The sequence below is a fragment of the Diadema setosum genome, chromosome 10 (genome assembly GCF_964275005.1).
Source record: "Diadema setosum chromosome 10, eeDiaSeto1, whole genome shotgun sequence".
Taxonomy (NCBI): domain Eukaryota; kingdom Metazoa; phylum Echinodermata; class Echinoidea; order Diadematoida; family Diadematidae; genus Diadema; species Diadema setosum.
Genome location: NC_092694.1, coordinates 14712986 through 14723562, shown reverse-complemented (window position 1 = coordinate 14723562; position 10577 = coordinate 14712986). Strand labels below are relative to the sequence as shown.

The window sequence follows — 10577 nt, the reverse complement described above, 5'->3', positions numbered from 1 at the left end:
TGGCATTATGACTTGACTTTTTGTATCAACAGTGACAAGATGTGCCCTGCCTAGCTAAACTAAGTCAGTATGGGCTTGTCCTACAGATCAGATCACGTCTGTCATCCATTTTTCAGTAGCCTTGACTGAAAATTTGACATCAAATGACCCAGGATGCCTCATTTCCTTCCACAGAATAGCATGTCAGAGCATCGACAATACGCATAGAGTCAAACGTTTGGCATATCATGCGAACATGACCGCAACATTCACGACATCTACAAGTTGGGGACATGAAATCTATGGTCAAATGGACACCGCCAGAATATGGGAGAAAGAGCTCTCTGACATGTGCCCTTTTGATCGGATTGCAAAAAAAAAAAAAAAAAAAAAAATATATATATATATACATATATAAATCTTGACATTTTGAAGTGTGAAATCCTATTCAGGTTTGTCAGAATGCTTTATTATACAATGCCATTGTAATATTCTGAGGATAACAAACGTAGCAGCTAGTTTTGTTTTTTTTTTAATGTAAAAACTGAAAGGATAATTAGTGTCAAGCTGATATCACTGTTGAGATGTGCCTTCCTCCTGATTTCTACAGCAACACTGACACAAAATTATCACTGAAGTAATCTGTATTGCCTTGAAGGAAAAAGGCATTGGCTTTTACAAAGATATACATCAGCATATTTGGTAAACTGGCATTCAACGAGTTTGTATAATATACCACAATTTGCCTACTACCAGCGAAAAATCAAGCTGCCCATATGTATAATTAGCATATCTTCTTTTTTATCTGGAGAGCAATACTCGTAAAAAGAATCTTACAGTAAACTTATATTTCCTGACTGTTGCACAGCCATGGTTTCAGAGATATCAACATAAGATGTCTCCATCAGTCACGTTGCTGCTACATGTACTATCTCCTCGAAGTCCAGTGTAAATTTGAATGCAGCGTACATGTTGTGCCTTGAATGTTTGTGATAATCAGGACAAAGAGGCGGACCCACAAATCACGCTAGAGTTTCGTCATGTCAGCCTGTTTGTTTCTTGGGAGCGTGTCCGTCGCAACCTCGATGTCGGGCTCGAAGGCGCGGTTGATGATGCTGACCTCGCCGACGCTCACCTGTGAGTCTGTGTCGTCTTCGAGGCCGTCTGTCTGTTGCTTGGCAAAGTTGACAAACACCTGCAGATGGAAATCACACACACACACACACAAACATGAAACAAACATTAATTGGGTTTTAATTTCATATCTGTAAGTTCAGAACTTGACTCAAATATTGAATACTCAGCCCGACCTCCATTATCTGGCCATCTCTTACGCAAACTTCTCTATCATCCAGATGTGTAATTTGTTAGTACACACCTTCTTTTCATTTTCGGATTAACAAACCTTTGGAATAGCAAAACTTTTCACTTTTGGAATGAAGAACCTTTTGGAATGATAAGCATTTCCTGTGCCAGCCATCACCAGAAAGCGTGCGACTGTAAAATTTCAGAGTCTATCATTATAATAAACATGCTCATATTAAAAGCATTTTTTATCCCACATTCGGCCAAATTCCTCATCCAGATGGGCGCCGGTCCCAACACGGCCGGTTGAGAGAGGTCGGACTGGACACCTAGAGACAGCAAAGTGATTCCTGCTCACATTTGGGCAGTCATTGTTTTCTGCACAAAAGGCAGCACTGCAAAAATCCACCCCAGCGATCCATTGTCGCGAATAATTGTTCATGCTATTATTATACAGCAGTGATAGAGAGTGCATGCTAGCCAAAAAGGGACTACACGACAATTTTGGCACCACATCAACAGTCAAGAAAGACTGCACATACATTTTTTTGTACATGCAACATGTAGCACTCACACAAAAATATTAACGAGAAAAATCAGGAACAGTCTTTTTTTTTCTGTTTTAACCCATTGAGGAGGATCTGACTTTGCCATAACACACATTTTCCACACATGTCTGCCCAAGTATACTCATGGCTAGTCTTCGACAGGTTATTTACACCGTATATTATTGCTGGAAAATGTGATCATTTGAATAACAGCATCATCTTCAGATGGAATGGAGTCATTCGCTAATAATGTCTCAGTAAAAAACGTCTTGAGCTGCATAGTCCTTCATGCTACCAGAGTCTTTCATATTGCATAAACCTGAAGCTATGAAGTATTTGGCTCTGGAGCTATGGAAGAAAACCTTAACAAAAAAAGGAAAACATGAGACAGAACAAGAAAACCCTGTCGCTTGGGTAGGGCAAGGCTTACATCATCTAGCGTCGTCTGGGTGACCGAATAGTCCTCCAGATTGAGGGCGCCCTGCTCTTGCTCCATGACGCCAAAGATGGACGCCACCGTGGTGTTTTGCGGTGGCAGCTGGAAGCGCGCCATGTTGTGATGATGTTCCTGCACGTTGGTGTGAGGAGGAGGAGGAGGAAAAATAAAGCAGAAAAGGAAATAATAACACAGATTGAGAGAGAAAAAGATCCAAAAAGGTAAGGAAAAAAAGTTTTCTCTTGTTATATCTAGATTTCATACAGCATTGTACCTCTGTAATATTCTAATATTTCAGAGGTGGTTTCCAATTATCTTGCAAAAAGTTAAAATCTGAATCCCCCATCTCAACCAAAACTATACCATCCCTTTAAGGGTTAAGTAACAGTTTTCTCTTGAAGGTTTAATCATGGCTCGACACTAACTTTTTTGTTTGGTGGCCCGATGGGGCCACCAAAATCTTAAATTTCAAATTTTTGGTGGCCCGAGAGAAAAATTTGGTGTCCCCCCCAAAAAAAACACAATAAAAAATATTACAAGTCATTTTTTTTTAATAAGTCAAATATTTAAGTTTTATGATAGTAAGAATTAGAAGTTGGACATATCTACTCATAAATAAACTTCAACAAACTTGCAACACTCACTCTCAGGCACTCATTCAGTCCTTTTCATCCATCCTTTAAACAGCAGTTAAACAAATTTAACTGCTAATTCCCGGCGCAAAAAGTTTTGAATTTATTGACATACTTTTCAAAAAAATGTTGGTGGCCCGAGGCGGGCCACCAAATTTGCCCTTTTTTGAAATTTGGTGGCCTGACTTTAATTTTTGGTGGCCCCGGGCCACCGGGCCACCATAAGTGTCGAGCCCTGGTTTAATGGACTGTGTACCTTTAGCTCAGCTCCAGGGAACTTCTGGTGGACTGTCTCGATGATCACGGGCATGTCTGTCTTGGAGGATTTCTGGCCCCGCACCACGAGGGAGTATCCGTTGCCGTGGCGATGCCGGACGTGCTGCGGGCTGCCGAGACAGCAGAAGTGGCCATTCACCATGATGGCCAGTCGCGTGCAGACCGCCTCACACTCCTCCATACTGCAGGAGGGGAAGAACACAAGGGGATTCGGTTTGAAGATATTTGACTTCAAGTAAACTGCACCTACATTTACAGTATATTGGGTGCTTTTGACCTGCAGCATTTGAGGTGTAGCAAACAGCACAGACTTGACACAAGGAACATGCTGTTCTGGCAAGCACTGAAAAAAAAAAAAAATCATCTGAACATATGTTCATGTATTACATGGAAAGGTGTTGTGTCTTCACACAATCAGATAGGAGCATAATATTGTCAAACTCGTGACCAGAGATATCTTCAATCATGGCCGCCTATCCCTCGTCATGAAAAAAAAAAAAAAAATAGAAAGGAACTACAGACAAGCACAGAATTAACACTACATTGTAAATGATTGTAAACAAAGCTGTGCTTTTTGCACTCTGTCACAGTTGGGGAGTGTTACACTCTCAAACAAAACTCTACTTTGGTTATTCGTAAATTGATGCAAAATGTGGCACATTTGTGGTAATGCACTCCCTCAGAAAAGAAAGAGATGTCAGGATCATTTATCACGTCTTACCTGTGAGAAGTAAGGATGACCGAACGGTTGTCCTTGACGACATTGACGATGCTGTTCAGCACTCGCTGCTTGGTGATGGGGTCCATTCCGGTTGTTGGTTCATCCTGGTGGACAGACATGTCAATCAAATATCAGTCTTACAATGGAATATGTGTCATTGTGTCATATGACATTATGTCAGAGCACTGGTATATATGTCATTGGGCCATATGTCAAATCACTGGAAAAATTATTACCAGTATTTACCCTGTGCTTGTTCATAAAATATCTAAGTTCTGGTGCCATATTCCATGAGGCCAAAGCCCAAAGGGAATGTAGCACTAGACGGGAGATGCCTCCCATACGTACGTATATTTCGTGAGAAAAAGTAGGGGATAATGATACTATCTTTTTGTAGTGAAAACATCATCATGGAACATGGAAAATATTCAGGATTGAGTTGGAGCACATGCACAAACAAAATGTATATCAATCAACAATAATGCAAAACGTAAAAACAACAGCTCTAGACATATGAACTCATTCATAAAATACAGGAAATGTTCAGTGGATGATTGATCAATAAGTTTATGGTGTAGGAATACCCCTATCGAATTATTTTACTCAAAACGTTTTTGTAAAAAAAGTTGTGCCATTTTGATAAGGAAATTATTCCTTTTATACTGTGTGCTTACATATATTTGTAAATAAATGTCTAATCAATATAATTATAACTATCTATACATGTATATCTATCACTCGATCACTTTTTCCACCCATCTACATGTACTTGTATCTATCTTTCTATCTACATTGTTGAATCTATGTATGTATGTATGTATGTATGTATGTATGTATGTATGTATGTATCTATCTGTCTATTTACACTTTATCTATTTACCTATCTACATGTATTTATCTATCTATATATATCTATCTATTTATTTACACTTTATCTATTTATTCACATGTCAATCAATCTATTTATGTCCATCTGCATAACTGTATTCACTACACTACATATCCTTTTATCCTTTTATCCATCTTGTACTTACCATGAGCACAATGTCAGGTCTTCCCAGGAGGGCGACGGCCACTGCTAGACTCCTCTTCATGCCTCCACTGTAGGTAGAAATCCTCTTCTTGATGTACGACTCCATACCAAGCTCCATGGTAATATCAGCAACAGCCTGGGGGAACACAGAGGAAAGACTAGTCATCACATATCGTCGGTTGAGAATGATAAGGGCGTTAAGTTGTCACAAAACCCATAGTGTTCGAGACAACTTAACGCCCTTCTCATTCTCAACAGACAATATCCAGAATATCAAATGACAGTGTCATGGTCTGGTGGATGGTACTCTGTGCTTTGAAAAGAAAGTCTAGGGTTCAAAAGCCTTCCTATGGTTTTGGGACCTCACAATTGAGGGTTCATATTCTTATCCACACAATGGCTCCTCACGTGTGGACACAAGGAACATGCGCATGCTCAAATACAAAGCAACCAAACAATCAACAAACCAAACTATTAACCCCCCCCCCAAAAAAAAAACAAACAAACAAACAAACAACAACAACAACAGCAACAACTAATCAACCAACAAAATAACCAACTACCCAACTAACCAACCAACCAACCAACCAACCAACCAACCAACCAACCAACCAACCAACCAACCATACAACCGACCAACCTACCAACCTACCTACCTACCTACCTACATTGTACCTACCATCCAACCAACAAACCTACATGTACCTACCAACCAACCAACCAACCAACCTACCTACATTGTACCAACCATCCAACCAACCTACCTACACTGTACCAACCAACCAACTGACCTACCAGCAAACATCTATCATAGCCAATCAACCAACCAATGTGTGAACCAACCTATCAACCAAACAACTGAACAAAACAAAGAAAGAACATACCTGTTTGGTGTGTTTAGAAGGAATGCCCTTGATTCTGGCATAGCAGTAGAGAAGTTCCCTGCCTGTCAGCTGCTGGTACATGGCATTTTCCTGGGGGCAGTAGCCAACGCTGGAATGTGAAAGACAAAAATCAGCAAAATGAAAATATAAATGTAATCAGATTGATAGATAAGGAAAAGGACAGAAAGAGAGATAGATATACAGATATATGTATACAAAAGCTGAGAATATACAAAGTAAGTTGACATCTTCCTTAGATTGTCGTACCTGAGTGCTCTGTTCTTGATAGACCCACTGGTAGGGGCGAGATCCCGTGTGATCATTCTAAATGTGGTCGTCTTACCGGCCCCATTCACACCAAGCAGTCCAAAGCACTGTGAAACATTACACAGAAATTGGTAAGCCTTAATCAAAGCTGGCTAGACACAGATAAATGCACACTGTCAGATATTATGCAGAAAAAGATGCAAATATTCAAATGTGAATGATGCGCCTCTAAAACGTAACAACAACAACAACAACAACAACAATGCAGTCTCTATGATATTTTGGAATATGCATATTTTGAAAAAAACTTGTCCTTTAAGGAGGCAACAGCACAATCCTTTGTACATAATTGCTTGATACTGTCACAATGTCAAAGGAGATGAGATTTCAAGAAACAACGATCTACGGAAGGAAATGAAAAAGGTGGAGACTCGTTCTCACCTCTCCCTTGGGAACTCCAAGGCAAAGGTCATTCACAGCTACAATCTTCTTTCTGGCTGGTCCTCTGTATACCTACACAAAGAATATGAAAATGAAACAATTTGAATGCGAGTGTCCAAATCCAGACATTTGCAACAGCAAAATAGCAAATTCAGTATTGAAGCCTCATATCAATTGACAAGCCAATATGTGGCTGACAATATCAATATATACATACATGTATCTGCTTTTAGCTCAAATTGTTTCACTCAAATGTTGCTATTGTTTAACTTCTTCCTGCCTTGATACAACTGCTTCCTATGAGTAATATCTTTCTCATTACAATCTATGCATATATCTAGGCCTCATTTGGTGCAGTGAAACCTTCCCCATTTATAATTTTTCTCCAAACTGGACTAAAACTTCCATCAGACACTGCTTATGCCATACATATATTTCACTGGGTTTTTGTTTCCAAGAATTTCGTAAAACAGGTGCTATTTGAGAATTAACAACATGCAAAGATATTACGTCTGATCTTGACATGAATGCAATTAGCATGCATACATTCCTCGATTATTTTCTATACTCCATGACTGCGAACTTACCACTCGCGAAATCGTCAGGAAGTCCTGACATGTGAAAGATCAGACTCCCTGAATATATGGCATACACAGTAACTTGATATACAATTCTCGTTTCAAATGTTAGCCTGTCAATAGATCTGCCTCTTTACCTTCCTAATGTCTGCCATGGTGACGAGGTCATTGGCACTACCTCCAGTGAGCACCCGAGACCTCTCATCCATCACATCTTCATTGTTCTGGTAGGTGGGTGTGGTCTTACAGCTTGGGTCGATGCAACTGCATCGGATTGAAAGACAAGAATGATTGTATGTCATGGGGTGACAGGCAAAATTTGACTCGGACAACGGTACAATGCCCCACAGTAGAAACTTTTTTCAATACCATGGTCCTCTGAAAACTTACATTAAAAAATGATGATTTTTCTCTCATTTGTTTAATGCCCCGTCACTGCATAGGCATGCTAACCTGGAAACATTAAACTGCACATTTACTTGAATATGAGACTATTCTGAAGCAAATAATTTTCATACAACAATAGATATATAATGTACTCTTAACCCTAACTAGGCCGGGCTATTTAGGTAGATCATAGAGCCGGGGGGGCCTCCCAGGCCCCCCCCCCCCCTCCAGATCTCGGCCATCGACCGCGCAATAGCGACAAAAATTGGCACACACATTGCCTATGATGTAATCTAAAGTATCACGAAGTTAAATTTTTAAAAAATTATCATTTATGATAAATTATGCTAATTTATGCGTAATGATGCATGTAATCAGACAATTTGGTATAAATCACTAAATAGAGCTCAAAATGGGCACATTTTTTGTGTTAATGTTCCTTTTAGTGTCCTGAGCAAATATAAGAGAAAAAAATTGTGCCATCAGAAAAAATTTCTTAAGTATTTTATTGTTTTTTGAATTTCTTATGTATTTCTTTGTTTTTTCGACTTTATGTTTTTCATTGTTTTTTCGATGAAACTTGTCCGCGACATTGTTCCGATCAAGAAAATGTGTTATCAATTGATTTAAATCAATAAAACCCCAAAATAATCACACTTTTATGAAATTTGCCTGTAAGCACAGTTTGCATTGAAATTGTACACGAATTCACGTTTTTGAGCAATTTCTGGTCTGACATGCACATACATATTTATGCGCAACTTCGGAACCGCGTGCCCGGGCATCGCAAATTTGGTGTCAAAAGATGCGGGAGACTCAAAAGAAATAAGTCATGAAACGTCGCGGCGATAGCTTTTCGAGGGGGGGGGGGGCCTCGGAGGCCCTCCCCCCCCCCCCCCCCCGGCCTAGTTAGGGTTAAATGAATCCCACAAGGATTGGAACAATCATCCCCAGCATTCCCATTGATCAGTTACTAGCCATCCCCTTTAAATTTGAAGCTACAAGTCATATGAAGTTACACCCTGTAGCTTCCACTTTGATACTGCATTGAATAAAGAAATTTAAGTGAAAAAAGAAAAAAAAATAAAGGACAGAGAGTAGAGAAAGTACTTTGTACATACATACAGGTAGACACAGACAGACAGACAGACAGATACACTGTATATAAGATAAGCAGAGAAAGAGATAAGAAAAATTGTAAAACGGAAAGAAGGAAGGGAGAAAGAAGACAATCGCACCTGCTGATGCTGCTGTTCTGGATGCCGTCGACGATGAGAAGCAGCAGGAAGGCGAGGGCTCCCTCCGCCGCCAGCGCCACCAGCTTCCACTTCAGGAGCTCGAAGGGGTCCTGGTACACCCCCTCGTCGACACCGAAGGCGCCGTAGATGTCGGCGGTTATCTGGTTCTGGATGAGGTCCAGTAGCCCCGAGGAGAGGCAGAACGGGGTGAATGCCAGGAAGGCCCAGTTCAGGTATCCCAGAATCTCTTCGTCCTCCTCCGAGAGCTGGAGGGGGTAAAAAAGAATAGAGGAAGTTTGAGGGATTGGGAAAAGGTGATGACAAACAAGTATTGAGGGTGACAAGACTTACTAGGTTGGTACTTGTACCAGCATACAGTTGTACATAGCAACCATAAAACATGTCACACTTACAGAGGACCTAAAATATCTACAATGCATTGCGGTCAACTGTTGAAATTTGCTTGACACAAAGCAATATGGTTTTGATAATATTATTATTATTATTATTATTATTATTTATTCGGCTTTCAATCACAAATACATTTTTCGAAATCAGAAAATTGAACATTGAACATAATATACAGGGACGCGAGAGTACTTGAAGAAAAAAGTCTGGAAAAAATCTGAAACTTATGAAAAAGAAAAGTCATACTGTAAGTGCATATCTTGTGAACAGTTTAATGCCTTTGAAAAGTCTAAAAAGTGGGTTTGGCGGAGAGTAAATAGTCTGAAATCAGATTAAACTCTGAACTCTCACATCCCTGGTTCCAATTGGCATCAATCTGACATTAAATCAGCCCACTTCAAATACGGGGGTGTTGGCTGTGACACATCTGTTGGTTCAGATGTTGAAATGAACTGACTAAAATTGAATAGAGTAAAGAACTACAGTACTAATAAAGAGTAGACAAAATAAGATAAGAAGAAAAGCAGTTACTGTCGGTGGTAATCAACAAACACTTTCTTCAAGGCTAACAACCAAAAACATTTAACATGCCCACAATCTGTACAGCTATCAAATCCTACATCAAAAGGAGATGGACCAAGGCAAGGACAGAAAAGAAAAAGAAGATGAGCTAAAAGAGGAAGATAGAAATGCAAACAATGATGTCAAGGGGCGGAGCTCTCACCGTTTCCAGGGCGATGAGCCAGTTGGGCATGTTGGTGACGACAGCGGAGAGGAGGATGGAGCAGAAGAGGACGATGAAGGCGGTCCCGGCGTTCTTGAACAGCGAGATGAACAGGTAGATCTGACACAGCATTGCAAACCTGTCAGAATGAAAAAAGAAGAAAAGGGTCACCATTTCATGCATTAGGTTTGGGCTGGAGAAGGACACTTTCATCACTTAGACAATTAATTGAAATTAAGACTTTCTTAATACTGCATTCCATTGTCAATATAGTGATACAGAAGCTAACAAAGTGTCGGCATGATATCAACAGACATTATCATGTAGTACCCTGGTACATACATGTACATAAGAAAAGATTTACAGGCAAGATACATGTATAAAACATGGTCAGGTTGAATGTACACTATATGAGGGGATACTTTAGAGAAATACACATGTAGCAACCTTGCATTTACACATTGTAGCAATAGTAATTAGTCAACCCCCTCCCCCCCCAAAGAAAAGAAAGAAAGAAAGAAAAACCATCTAAAATATGCAATGCCATTGCGATGAAAGCTAAACAGGTCCACTGTATCATGCACAGTTCCTTATAAGACGTGACTTTTTCCCCAGTGTTTGGCAGTTCACATACAGTGTTGGGATGGAGCATGATGAGACAGTGTGATCGCGATATACTTATCAAGGTGCACTGTAGAAAGTGATATGGTGAGAAATATT

At 39.9% G+C, this 10577-nt stretch overlaps 1 protein-coding gene across 1 annotated transcript in view; it reads right to left on the bottom strand.

Annotated features, from left to right (window-relative positions):
- Positions 1-529: 529 nt before the first annotated feature.
- LOC140233781 (uncharacterized) overlaps positions 530-10577 on the bottom strand; it is a 157213-nt gene continuing 147165 nt past the window's right edge. Inside the window, exons 99-109 of the mRNA XM_072313875.1 lie at positions 9858-9996; positions 8726-8991; positions 7238-7364; positions 6523-6594; positions 6082-6188; positions 5815-5923; positions 4932-5066; positions 3898-4001; positions 3157-3358; positions 2263-2400; positions 530-1174 (exon numbers count right to left, since the gene is read on the bottom strand). Coding sequence (XP_072169976.1) covers positions 1007-1174; positions 2263-2400; positions 3157-3358; positions 3898-4001; positions 4932-5066; positions 5815-5923; positions 6082-6188; positions 6523-6594; positions 7238-7364; positions 8726-8991; positions 9858-9996 — 1567 coding nt within the window. The 3' untranslated portion in view covers positions 530-1006. The remainder of the gene's footprint in view (positions 1175-2262; positions 2401-3156; positions 3359-3897; positions 4002-4931; positions 5067-5814; positions 5924-6081; positions 6189-6522; positions 6595-7237; positions 7365-8725; positions 8992-9857; positions 9997-10577) is intronic.